Here is a 14,648-nt window from a genome sequence, read left to right on the forward strand (position 1 = left end):
GCTGGTCTATACGCAGAGAGTATTGTAGGGCAGCTTGATCGGTGAGAACTGTAACTCTCCTGCCATATAGGTAGGGTCTGTATAGTTGGACAAAGTATACAACCGCCAGGAATAATCTGAGAGTCATGCAATAACGTTGCTCCGCCGGTGATAGAACCTGACTACCGTAAGCGAGTATGACTTCAACCCCATCCTTCAGCTGAGACAGAACAGCTCCTATGCCTAGATCACTGACGTATGTGTCTAAGATGAAGGGCAGGGAGAAGTCTGGTATGCTAATGGCGGAGCATCAGTGAGCTGTTCGCGCAGCGTGAAAAAGGCTGTTTCTTCTTCCATTCCAACTGACATTTTTGGTTTTTAGTAGTTAATTTGCAGGGGTTTCGCAATTGTGACGAAATTTGGAACCAATCACCGATAATTCACTGGTCTACAATTTTTTAGACGTCGTCTGCTTCAGAGATGAAATGTGCTGTTTAGAATGGATTTTGTCGTGCTGAATTCAAATATGACAATAAAAAACTGATTGGCTAGAGTTCCCAAGATATTTAAGTTTTTACATTTTACGTATACAGAGGGAAAAATAATTTGATCCCCTGCTGATTTTGTACGTTTGCCCACTGACAAAAACATGATCAGTATATAATTTTAATGGTAGGTTTATTTGAACAGTGAGAGACAGAAAAACAACAAAAAATCCAGAAAAACGCATGTAAAAAATGCTATAAATTGATTTGCATTTTAATGAGGGAAATAAGTATTTGACCCCTCTGCAAAATATGACTTAGTACTTGGTGGCAAAACCCTTATTCTTAGTTTTTTCGGTAAAGTCACGTTGAAGAGAAACAACAAAATAACAAAATATATATAAAACAATAAAAAATTCTCACGACGTTTCGACCATAACTCAAACGTCGTGAGAATTTTTTATTGTTTTATATATATTTTGTTATTTTGTTGTTTCTCTTCAACGTGACTTTACCGAAAAAACTAAGAATATGAATTACTGCAGTCACGAAAGCTTTAAGGCAAAACCCTTGTTGGCAATCACAGAGGTCAGACGTTTCTTGTAGTTGGCCACCAGGTTTGCACAAATCTCAGGAGGGATTTTGTCCCACTTCTCTTTGCAGATCTTCTCCAAGTCATTAAGGTTTCGAGGCTGACGTTTGGCAACTCGAATCTTCAGCTCCGTCCACAGATTTTCTATGGGATTAAGGTCTGGAGACTGGCTAGGCCACTCCAGGACCTTGATGTGCTTTTTCTTGAGCCACTCCTTTGTTGCCTTGGCCGTGTGTTTTGGGTCATTGTCATGCTGGAATACCCATCCACGACCCATTTTCAATGCCCTGGCTGAGGGAAGGAGGTTGTCACCCAAGATTTGACGGTACATAGCCCCATCCATCGTCCTTTTGATGCGGTCAAGTTGTCCTGTCCCCTTATCAGAAAAACACCCCCAAAGCATAATGTTTCCACCTCCATGTTTGATGGTGGGGATGGTGTTCTTGGGGTCATAGGCAGCATTCCTCCTCCTCCAAAGACGGCGAGTTGAGTTGATGCCAAAGAGCTCCATTTGGTCTCATCTCACCACAACAATTTCACCCAGCTGTCCTCTGAATCATTCAGATGTTTATTGGAAAACTTCAGACTGGCATGTATATGTGCTTTCTTGAGCAGGGGGACCTTGTGGGCGCTGCGGGATTTCAGTCCTTCACGGCGTAGTGTGTTACCAATTGTTTTCTTAGTGGCTATGGTCGCAGCTGCCTTTAGATCATTGACAAGTTCATCCCGTGTAGTTCTGGGCTGATTCCTCACCTTTCTCATGATCATTGCAACTCCACGAGGTGAGATCTTGCATGGAGTCCCAGGCCGAGGGAGATTGACAGTTCTTTTGTGTTTCAATTTCCGAATAATCGCAGCAACTGTTATCACCTGTCTAGATTTGAAGCTTCCGTGACTGCAAGGATCCATATTCTTTGGTTCTATTCGGTAAAGTTACTTTACCGAATAGAACCAAAGAGTATGTTATCACCTTCTCACAAAGCTGCTTGGCAATGGTCTTGTAGCCCATTCCAGCCTTGTGTATGTCTACAATCTTGTCCCTGACATCCTTGGAGAGCTCTTTGGTCTTGGCCGTGGTGGAGAGTTTGGAATCTGATTGATTGATTGCTTCTGTGGACAGGTGTCTTTTATACAGGTAACAAGCTGAGATTAGGAGCACTCCCTTTAAGAGTGTGCTCCTAATCTCAGCTCGCTACCTGTATAAAACACACCTGGGAGTCAGAAATCTTTCTGATTGAGAGGGTGTCAAATATTTATTTCCCTCATTAAAATGTAAATCAATTTCTAACATTTTTCACATGCGTTTTTCTGGATTTTGTTGTTGTTATTGTCTCTCACTGTTCAAATAAACCTACCATTACAATTCTAGACTGATCATTTCTTTGTCAGTGGTCAAACGTACAAAATCAGCAGGGGATCAATACTTTTTCCCTCACTGTATGTCGCCCAGTGATTGTGCCTAAAGTGTAAGACACGTTGTGTCTCGGAAGTCGCTCTCTACACCTGTGTGCTGTGAGCCGTTACAAATAAACACGTCGTTTTGGAGCCGTGTCACCCCCTCGAAAAGTCCTTCTGTGTGCATGTGGCCAGTGTAGGAAGTGAGAGCAAGTTCGTGTCGCAACTGACGGAAAAGAGGATCACAGTGAAACCAAGGCAAACAACACAGGAGTGTTAAATGCAAACAACACAGGAGTGTTACCAAAACTTGTATTTCGTCATTTATTGATGACCACCCACCCACGTGTCCTTGATAATGGTCACGGTCAGGAAAGATCGAAGCATAGTGGGCACGGGTCACAGCTGCTGCTATATATTTCCACATAAGCCACTCCGTTGAGCTATCATTGCGTATGAACAAAGCTACAGAGCTCAGTGGGCCTTACCTGGTCAAATTAAAATAGTTTAGTTAAGCATGCGTGTCTTCATGCTTCATGTAATTTTCATTTATTTTTGTTCCATTATCGTTTGTCAATGTCCCATTTTTCTGATCAATATTCATGTACAGGGTTTAAAATCCTGTCTGTTCACAAACATTCGGTCGTTGCTTCCAATGTGAAATGCATCTCCAAAGTGTATTGGCTGTGGTCACACACAGTGTTGTGAATGGAGGGCGTGTCTGATCACGTGATGCTCGTGGCTTGCTGTGATTGGCCACAAATACTTTCAACATAACAATTCCATACAGTCAGGGCCGGATTAAGGCATGGGCTTTAGGGGCTGCAGCCCAGGGGCCTCCGCATGGCCTCCAGAGATTAGGTGAAAGTTTGTTTCACTTGTGAATGCTGAATTTTATTTCTTGTTAGCCTTGTAAAAATACATTTCATTTTTCTTTAACTTTGTTTTCCTTTTGAAAATATTACTGGGGGCCTCACAGTACCTCAAGTCCAGAGGCCTAGAAAACCTTAATCCGGCCCTGTATACAATGGTTATAGGATGAAGATCTTTTTATTCATTTATTCACAAAAAACTTAACCATTTTTTTTATTTTACCAGGTAATGCCCACTGAGCTATTTAGATATTTTTCCTAAGCGACCTGGCTATCACAAATGATAGCTCTACGAAGTGCCTTATGTGGAAATTTATAGCAGCCAAAAACGATAAACACATGTTGATTCTAAATGTGAAGGGAAAAACCGGAGGGCCCGGAGAAAAATCCACACGACCATGCAAAGAGAGACACGCAAACTTCAAATATACAGCAGGCGTTAGAGTCAGGATTGAACCCACGCGCTCATGCACCGTGGCGAGATATTAGGATTATTTTTCAACGTGGCCCTACAAATGTGTAATTAGCGGCTCCGACATGGTACGTAACTTCAAGGTATTTATTAAATCTTCGGTACAGCCACCTCTCTCTCTCTCCGCAGATGTCGACCCGCTCTCGTGGCTGCGCTGCCCCGAGCCACATGGCGCTCACCCCGCCTGCTAACGCGCTGCTGGCTGGCGGCGTGCTATGGAGCGGCTGAGCGGCTGGAAGTCGAACTGCCACGTGGCAGGTGGAAATGGCGGGGCAGCAGCGGCGGGGAGCTCCTCTTCGATCTTCAAACACCGACCACGCACGTTGCTATACCCCCTGCTTATATCCCCTACTCGGAGACTAAGCCCCGCCTCTGGCCACGCCCCTCTTGGAACCTTCGAGAACGTTCCCGAGGATTCCCTGCTAGTTCCGCCCATTCACCTTTCCCCCCGATAGACTCCCTGCTATCGATAATACGTGGTGTATGTAATCCCCACCATAATGCAGGAGATGGCGCTCTCTCATTACAAATGGATGAAAAAAATAAGAATAGGCTTGACCATTTCTGGCAATAAAACAAGGGGTTAAGATTTTCAAATCGGTATCTATGTGATGTTTAAGCAGTGTTAGACCAGAGAACAACGCTTAAACGCGAATAGCACAAAAGCAATGCAAACATCAAAGCATTAATAAGCTCTGGTTGAGCAATCATATCTATGGGACCCGTTTTGAATATCTTAACAGTTGTTTTATTATCATAAAGGGAAAATAATATTTGTATTTATTCATCATGTTACTGGCAACTATGTCACACCCATAGATGTCCTGCAATGGGCATTTAAGATATCTAAGGTACCCTATTGTTCTCTGGTCTAACACTGGTGGTGAGACAAGGCCTTAACAGATGCTTCTCTGGTGTAGGCCAATTTGTTTCAAGGACAACGCAAACATTATTAGTGAAGTACTTTTGTTTGCATGCTTTATCACAAGCGAGATGATGTGTGGTTAATGCAGACTTGATGCCTTGCAGTAGGTGTGTCTATTTTGGTGTTTGAGTATCTTACCACCTGTATTATTGCCAGAAAGGGTTACAGCAGCCTATTCCTATTTTCCCTCATGAAGACGATGTTTCAATCGAAGCTTGCTTGGGGTAACTTATCACTTGCAAGGGTTGCCTCAATCAGAGCTCGTTGAAGGTCCTCTCAGGTATGGGAAAAGACTGCTCTCTCGCCCCACTCCGCTGTCTCGCCCCACTCCGCTCTCTCACCGGACTCTGCTCTCTCGCCCCACTCCGCTGTCTCCCCCCAAAGTCTACGAGGCGCGTGGCGTTGAGGCTCACATCTCCAGCTTACTCTGCACCTCCCACAGAGCCCGGGCGCTGGCGCACAGCTGGGCCATCTCGGGTGGTGTGAGCGGCTGGTTCAGGATCCCACAGACGCCCGTGGAGCCCAGCACACATGGCAGGGAGAGGAACACCTCTTCCGTGATGCCATGCTTGCCCTGTACACAGAGACAAAGACCCAATCCCACCCACCCCCCGTATAGCCTTAACAGAATGTTTTTGGCAAGTACTGTTAGCGAGTAGCAGCAATTACGATGGCCAGAATGGCACATGAGGAGGTGGGTGACCAGCACCACGTCTGGCCGCCTTTGTCTCCCCAGGGGCGATGTTGACACACCGCACCAGGTATTCATTTGAGGCTGAGTCTACCCAGGACTGGTTTAGATCATTAATCGATACTGGTGTTGGTGACCGTGCCAGAATCAAAATTGGGTCCTCCGAGTTCGTAGCGCAATGCGCTAACCGCTACACTACACTTACACACACATAGCCAGGGGTGGAAATGTCAGAATGACCCAAAATGGCATAGTGGAAGTGAAAATTTCAATCTGACTTGATTTCGGAAGGAACCAGGGACTGTGGGTAGACTTTATACATGCATCAATTTAACACATAGGCTTTTGCGACCAATATTAATAGTGCATGATCAAGTAATACACAGAATATGAATAAGTAATAGACTTTTTGGTTATTTCGGTAGAGTCATGTAGAAAGAAAATAAATTAAATAATAGAATACGACGTTTCGTTTGCAACACAAGCAATCATCATCAGGTACGAATGAATGAGGAAAAAAACCTAGTAAACTTAGAAATATAATGCAAAACAATACAGAGAGTCGGCTAACAGAACAGTCACCACCCTACCTGGTTGATTACGTTCTTCCAAAGAGTGCTAAATTTGAGAGAGAGACAAAACACAGACACGGAGACACAGACAGACACATAAGCAGAGAGAGACAACACAGAGAGAAACACACACATAGGCACACAGAGAAACAACGCCTCTGTGTCGAGGCCTTAAATAGAGAGAGAGGAGGGCAGAGAGAGAGGGGGCGGGGGTAGATAAATTAGCATATCAATGAGTAATTTGGAGCTTTCGTGACTACAGGAAATACTAGAGAGACGACACAGAGACACAGAGAGAGAAAATAAACTTTATAAAACAATCTTAGTAAAATTTAGGAAAGTAATGCAGTGCAACACACAATTACGCATAGCCTGGTTTATTACGTTCTTCCAAAGATTGCTAAATTAGAAATTAAGTGTGAAATTTGAGAGAGAGAGACAAGACAGACACGGAGACACAAAGACAGACACACAAGCTGAGAGAGACAACACAGAGACACACAGAGAGAAAACTAACTTAAATCCTCACTGTAGAGGTGGTTTAAACTTGAATTTGAGCTTTCATGACTGCAGGAATTACTTTTTGGTTATTTCGGTAATGTCACGTGGTGTTCGCCAACAAGTGCCTGGTGGCTGGGTGACCCAAGTAACCCGGTCGGGCCCAGCCCGAAATGGCTATGTGGTGCCGTTCTGTGGCGCCCCCATCCGCAGGACTAGGGTGCGGCACGGGTGTGATGCCAGTATGCCAGGGAGAGGGATGATCTTAGAAGGAATGGACTTTGGCGAAAGACACTCGCTATTGGGACATGGAATGTCAGATCACTGGGAGGGAAGGAGCCAGAGCTGGTGAATGAGAAGGAAAGGTACTGACTAGATATAGTCGGTCTCACCTCCACACACAGCATTGGCACTGGAACCAAACTTCTCGATCAGGAGTTTTCTCCTATTCCGGAGTACCCCCTGGTTGGAGGCCCCAGGCAGGTGTGGGGATACTCACAACCACCGCGGCTGGGTGCTATTCAATTGGAGTTTGTCTCAGTGGATGAGAGGGTCGCCTCAAGAAGACTTCGGGCCTCAGAAAGGAAAACTCTTGACTGTTGTCTGTGCTTATGCACGAAACAGCAGTTCAGAGTATTCAGCCTTCTTGGAGACAGTGGGTGCAGTACTCGACAGAGTGCCACTTACCAACTCCATAGTCTTACTGGGTGACTTCAAAGCTCACATGGGAAATGATGGAGATACCTGGAGAGGCGTGATTGGGGGAAGAAATGCCCCCCCTGATCTGAACCCGAACGGTAAGATGTCATGTAAATTATGAGCTACTCACGAAATGTCAATAACAAACCCCATGTTTGAATATGAGGATGCTCATAAGTGTACTTGGTATCAGACCAACTTGGGACGAAGGTAAATGATTAACCTTATAGTTGTATCATTGGACTTAAGGCCATATGTTCCTGACGCTTGGTTAAAGAGAGGGGCAGAGCTATCAACTGATCACCACCTGGTGGTAAGTTGGATCCAACGCTTGGGTCACCGACTAGATAGACGTGGAAGGCCCAGACGAATAGTGCGGGTTTTCTGGGAACGTCTTGCAGAAGACCCAGTGCAGAAAGATTTCAACTTACACCTCAGGGAAAACTTCTCCTGCACTCCACCAGAGGTCGTGGATATTGAGCCCGAGTAGACGATGTTCAGGACTTCGATTGTGGATGCAGCTGCAAAAAGCTGTGGCCTGAAGGCAGTTGGTGCCTGTCATGGTGGCAACCCTCGGTCCCGCTGTTGGACACCAGTTGTAAGGGAACCTGTCGAGCTGAAGAAGAAGGCATTCCGAGCTATGCTCGGAAAAGGGTCTCCCGACTCGATTGAGAGGTATCGGCTTGCCAAGAGAGTGGCAGCTGCAGCAGTCACTGAAGTGAAAGCCCAAGCATGGGAAGAGTTTGGAGAGACCATGGAGAGGGACTACCAGGCAGTCTCAACGATGTTCTAGCAAACCATTTGATGCCTTAAGAGGGGTCAACGGGACATGGCCCAGGCTGTTTTCAGAAAGGGTGGCGTGACATTGAGCTCAACTAAGGAGATAGTCGAGAGATGGAAGGAACACTTTGAGCTGCTCAACCCAGTAGACATGCCCTCCTCTCAGGGCGCAGCCCTGGAAACAGCTCGGGGAGTCGGATCCATCCCGGCTGCTGAAGTCGCTGTGGCGGTCAAGGGCCTTCATAACAGCAAAGCTGGTCGGGTGGACGAGATTCGCCCAGAGTTTTTTTTAAGTGCTGGACAGTGTAGGAGTGTTATGGTTAACATGGCTCTTCAATGTTGCATGGAAGATGGGTACAGAACCTCTGGATTGGCAAACTGGGGTCGTGGTTCCCATTTTTTTTATAAGGGGACAAGAGGGTGTGCTCCAACTACAGAGGAATCACACTCCTCAGCGTCCCAGGTAAAGCTTATGCCAGAGTGCTGGAGAGGAGGCTCTGCCCGGTGGTCGAGCCTCAGATTCAGACGGAACAATGTAAAATCCATCATGGTCATGGAACAATGGACCAGTTGTTTTCCCTCTCACAGATATTTGAGGGGTCATGGGAGTATGCTTCTCACACAATGTCTTGTGGGAGGTGCTGCGGGAGTATGATGTACCAGTGCCACTTTTGTGTGCTTTTCAGTCCCTCTATTCCCAGAGTGAGAGCTGTGTCTGAATTCTTTGTGTTAAATCAAAGTCGTTCACTGTGGGTGTTGGACTCCGCCGAGGGTGCGTTTGTCTCCACTCCTGTTTGTGATTTTCATGGACAGGATATCAAGGCACAGTCGAGGTATGGAGAGCATCCAGTACAGGGGCATGGAGGTGGCATGGTTGCTTTTTGCAGATTACTTTGTCCTCGTTGCCTTGTAAGTCTGTGATCTCCAGCAGGCACTTGAACGGTGTGATGCCGAGTATGAAGCGGGTGGAATGAGGATCAGCACCTCTAAATCTAAGGTCATGGTTCACTCTCGGGAGACGGTGGATTGTTCTTTCCAGGTGAGGGAAGAACAATTGCCCTTTGTGGAGGAGTTTAAGCACCTCGGGGTCTCTTTCACGAGTGATGGTAAGTGGGAGCGGGAGATCGGCCGGCGGATCAGTGCAGCATCCACAATGTTGCAGGCACTACCTTTCCATGGTAGTGAAGTGGGAGCTGAGTTTTTGAACAAAGCTCTCGATTTACAGGTCGATCTAAATTCCCACCGTCACCCATGATCATGAGCTTTGGGTAATGACAAAAGGATAAGATTGCGGGTACAAGAGACCAAAATGAGGTTTCTCCGCAGGGTTGCCGGGCTCACTCTCGGTAATCGGGTGAGGAGTTCGATAATCCTGGAGAGACCTACGAGTTGAGCCACTGCTCCTTCAGATTGAGAGGAGCCAGTTGAGGTGGTTCAGGCACCTGGTATAAAGGATGCCCCCCGATAGACTCCCCCTGGAACTCTACCAGGCACATCCCACTGGGCGAGGACTCCAGTGCCGGCCCAGGACACACTGGCAAGACTATGTCGCTCAGCTGGCCTGTGAACGCCTGAGAATTCCCCAGGAAGAGCTTGAGTCTGTCGCCAGGGAAAGGGAGGTCTGGACAGCCCTACTCAACATGCTGCCGCAGCGACCCTCACTAGGACAAGTGGACTGAAAAACGAACGAATGAACGAAGGTGCAAAAAAAGCTATTTTAAATAATGATTATAGTGATTATCCGGGTTTTTTTTTTAAATGTGGCGCCCCCTTCCCCCTGAAGTCACCAGATACTTGTTATTTTAAACGAGCTAGCTGAAACAGATGAAACACATGAATGTATTTGTTAATGGGGACTCAGTGCTGATGAGTACTGGTTGGGATGAAATCGGTCTAGAGTGGTCTGTTTCTCTGTGGGTGTTTCTGCCCTTGGTCAATCGCGTTTGTTCAAATTTTATTGTGGCAATGACTGAATACAAGACTGCCACAGTATAGTGCTTCAGGAACCGCTGATAATGTATGCATAATATGCAATGGCTTAGTACCTTTTGTGTGGATGTCTTACATTACAGTGGCCTCTCGGTTAACGATATCAATTGGTTCCACAAAAAACCATAGTCAATCTAAATGATCACTAATCGAATATAGGAATGCATGTTTTAAAGGGACTTAAATTTATTCCAAGATGATTGGAAGTTGGTCTTTTTCACCCTAAAACATCTATCTATATATAAAAGTCAAAATTTGTGTGTGGGTTTGTGTGTGGTCACGCGCTTGGCTCTCCAACGTGAAAAAAAAATAGCCTGGTACCACGCTGTAAGCCCCGCGGGGAGCAAGCGCTATTCCTTTTTCACACCCGTCAACTTAAAATTAGTTAAATTAGCGATTTAGTGCGATTTGTGTGCGCTTCCGTTTTATTTATTTATGACGCGAGCACGACCATACCAACTCACGCGCCTTTGGTGGGGGGGACAGCCCATGCCAAGTCGAACACCTTCAGTGGGAGTGAGGGGGGCATTTTCTTTTGCGTAAAAAATGCTATAAAAATACACTAAACGCTGACGTTTATTATTCACTGTGTGACGTCCTCCCCACCCCGATGTGTGCAGTTATTACTATTATACAGTCGCTAGATGCTACCACTATAGGCCGTAGATATTACTGCAGAGCGTCCTTGGACATCGTTGCTGGTGTGGGGTGGTCAGGGGTAGCAGCCCAGCCCGCGCCTGCCAAGGTGCCAACTCGACCGGCTGGACAATCTAGGCGTCGGCCGGAGGCTCTGCACGGGACTAGGCCTCACCATGCCACTCTGTCAGGTGGGTACTTTGTGCTATAGAGTCGATCAATACTGCTATAGAGTCTGCATGTACTACTGTAGTGATAGCAGGTACCACCAAAGTCAGTATGAACTGCTGTTAGATTTTAAGTGTAGGTTTGAAGTATACATTTGACCCAGGAAACATCGGGTACTTCCCGCGAGTAGTTTATAATATTTAAACATAATCATTTAAAAAAAAAATAAACATTATAAGAATATATTAAAGCATCAATATTAATGAAAAAAAACCTGGATAAATAAGGAATAAATAGACCGTAAAAAAGTGCATAAATAGAATATTTAATATTAATTCTTACCTGAGGCTAAGAAAATCGATGGCTTAAACAAGCCAATTGCTTTCAAAGCGCTCATAAAAGGGCGCGTCACTGATTGGCTGAGGTCTACCGAGTCATGCACTTTTGGAGTGCTCCAATTTGCCGAAATTGGCGGATCCGTGTGATATCGTAAAAATATCGTTAATTGGAAATGTATCGTTAATAGTAATAATGGGGGACCCTATGGGATGTTGATTGTTCATCGAAAAACCGTTAATCGATGGAATTGTAAAACCGAAGGACCACACAGTATGGTGCTCGCTAGACTTCGCTCACGAAGGAAATAATTGGGAGGTGTGCGTGCACCCTTTTCACAAATGGAAGTTCATCAAAGAATCGGCTAAACTGCGACTGTGGCGAAGTCCAAACCATAGAACAAAGCGTCACACGACGAGTATGCTATTCATGCACCAGCGTCAACTGCGGTGGCTAGGAGATGTAAATTACCTAAGCCTGGTAAATAGAAATATCCTGGGTTCGATCCCGACCCTGACGCCTGCTGTATATTTGGAGTTTGTGGTGTGTGTGTCTCTCTCTCTCTCTCTCCTCGTAATCGCATGGATTTTTCTCCGGGCCCTCCGGTTTTTTCCTCCACAATTAGAATCAATGTCACGTGTTTAGAATGTTTGGCTGCCATAAATTTCCACGTGATAAGCCACTTCATTGAGCCATTCTTTTTGATAGCCAGGTCGCTTCTGAAAAATGAGCTACATAGCTCAGTGCAGCTTATCTGGTAAAATACAAATTAATTCTAGATTTAAAGCTTTCGTGACTGCTAGGATCCATACTCTTTGGTTCTATTGGGTAAAGATGTTCTGTTTGAGAGGAGACCTGATGGCTCATTGGGGCATTCTGTCTACAGGAAACCCACCCACACAGATTCCTACTTGAAACCTGATTCCCACCACCACCCAGCCCAAAATAATTATCTCATCAAAACTTTATACCATAGGGCTCATTGCATTTCGGACCAACACCACCTGACCAGTGAATTAAAACATGTACACCTGGCCCTCAAAAGGAATGGTTACTCTGACCGTACCATCCGCCAAGCTGTCTCTCCCTCCATACAGAAACAACCACTTGATACTCCAGTCAAATCCATCACACTTCCATATATAGCAGGCGTTACTAAAAAGATTTCCAAAATTCTAAACAAACACAAGATCCAGGTCCGGTTCAATACAGTACACAAAATTCGTGATCTGATCCCATCCGTGAAGGATGTTATTCCTGATTTACAGTACCCCAGGGTTTACAAATTGAGTTGTACCTGCGGTGATTGCTATATCGGTGAGACAAAGCGACATGTCTCTGACCGAATTCGCGAGCACAAATCAGATTTGAAACACGGCAAAACGAATTCTTATGCCGTGGCTGATTACTGTTACAACGCTGTGGGGGATCACGATATAATTTTCTCCGATACCAAGGTTCTTTGCAAACCCACGGGCTTTTATCAGAGATTTGTTCATGAAGCAATTCAGATCTACAAACACAGACACAATTTCAACCGAGAGGATGGTTTCAAATTAAGCAACCATTGGAAAGATTTCGATTTAAAGCTTTCGTGACTGCAATGATTCATCTTCTTTGGTTCTTTCGGTAAAGTCACGTAGAATGAGAATAAAATAATACATTTATAAAATAAAATAACACAATAATATTCTCACGACGTTTCGGCCACAACACAAGCGGCCTTCATCAGGTGAATGGACGAGACTGTCTGGTAGGACAGCGCTGGAGTGAAAGAGCCACGTTCAGATCACGGCCTTTAAGCTGTGTGAGAGGAACAAAGCGCCTTGACAAAGGAATTAGCATATAATTTAGCATTGAAATGGCTGAATGATTAGCTTGTGACTGGTCACAGAAATAGTTATGTTAAAAGTTAAAGCATACACATCCGCAGAGGCACCCCTTGACAATGGAATTAGCATAGAATTTAGCATTGAAATAGCTAAGTTAAAGCATACACATCCGCAGAGGCACCCCTTGACAATGGAATTAGCATAGAATTTAGCATTGAAATAGCTGAGTGATTAGCTTGTAACTGCTCACAGAAATAGCTACGTTAAAGTCAGACCATACACATTCACCGAGGCACTTAGTACAAATCAAACAGGAGAATTTAGCATTGAAATAACTAGGCGAATTTAGCATTGAAATAACTGAGTGATTAGCTAGTGACTGGTCACAGAAATGACTACGTTGAAGTCAAGGCCTACACATCTGAGCTATTCACAGTACTATATAGTGAACCAATAAAAACTAAAATATAAATTACCTTCATGTTATCAATAAACTCTATATTCTCCAATCAGCTAAGCTACCAACAATAACTCGTTATATATCACAATGCTATATGGCGAAAAAATGGGTGGATTCTTACCCTCAACTTCAGCACCACGGATAGCTGCGGGCTCCGTTCAGACGGACGAGTTCGTCCATGGTCGGAACAGAGGAGGGGGAGAGAGACAGCTGCGAGGCCCTAGTATACTCCATGTTGTAAAACCATACCATTAACCTTGGTGTGAGAGGTATTAAGAGGCAATGCTGGCGAAAGAGCTGCGGTCTGAAGGTCATCGTAAAAATACAATTAATTAAGAACAGAAATGATTTAAAACATCTTTCCAGTGGTTACTAAGCCAGAATCCATCTTCTCGGTTGAAATTGTCTCTGTGCTTGTATATGTGAATGGCCTCATGAACGAATCTCTCATGGTAGCCGGTTGGTTTGCAAAGAACCTCCGTCTTGGAGAAGTCAATGTCATGTGAGCCCACTGAATTATAACAGTGATCTGCCACGGCAGAGGAGTTCGTCCTACCGTGTTTCAAGTCTGCTTTATGTTCGCGGATGCGGTCCGAGATATGTCTTTTGGTTTCTCCAATGTAGCTACTACCACAGAGGCACTTTAGTTTGTAAATGCCCGGGTACTGTATGTCTGGAACAGCATCTTTTACAGATGGAACTAAATCACGGATTTTATGTACTGTGTTGAATCGGACCTGGATCTTGTGTTTATTCAGGATTTTGGAGCTCTTTTTAGTGACCCCTGCAATGTAGGGTAAGGTGATGGTTTTGAGTGGCTCCACAAGAGGATCCTTCTTCATGACTGGAGTGATGGCTTTGCGGATTGTGTAGGCGGAGTAGCCATTAGCCCTGAGAGCCTGGTGTACGTGCTTGAGTTCACTGGTAATGTGTTCCTGGTCGGAAATGCATTGGGCTCTATGGTATAGAGTCTTGATGAGGGAGTTCTTCTGGGATGGATGGTGGTGGGAATCCGGTTTCAAGTAAGCATCTGTATGGGTAGCTTTCCTGTAGACAGAGTGGCTCATTGAACCATCATGTTTCCTTTTAATTAAGACATCCAAAAAGGGTAGTTTGCCATCTTTTTCGACCTCCATGGTAAATCTGATGGCTGGGTGTATGGAATTGATGTGGTCGCGGAATTGGTCTAGAGCAGGCTGGCCATGTGGCCAGATGACAAAGGTGTCATCAACGTACCTCTTCCATAAGGTCAGGCGTAGAGTGGCAG

At 45.1% G+C, this 14,648-nt stretch overlaps 1 protein-coding gene across 1 annotated transcript in view; it reads right to left on the reverse strand.

Moving 5' to 3' along the window:
• Positions 1-2,749: 2,749 nt before the first annotated feature.
• LOC116958578 (L-lactate dehydrogenase B chain-like) overlaps positions 2,750-14,648 on the reverse strand; it is a 30,590-nt gene continuing 18,691 nt past the window's right edge. The window contains exon 8 of the mRNA XM_032981294.2: positions 2,750-5,294. Within this exon, the coding sequence (XP_032837185.2) occupies positions 5,130-5,294 (165 nt within the window). The 3' untranslated portion in view covers positions 2,750-5,129. The remainder of the gene's footprint in view (positions 5,295-14,648) is intronic.

The sequence above is a fragment of the Petromyzon marinus genome, chromosome 80 (assembly GCF_048934315.1).
Source record: "Petromyzon marinus isolate PM22_M1 ecotype Great Lakes invasive population chromosome 80, UKy_Petmar_22M1.pri1.0, whole genome shotgun sequence".
NCBI lineage: Eukaryota > Metazoa > Chordata > Hyperoartia > Petromyzontiformes > Petromyzontidae > Petromyzon > Petromyzon marinus.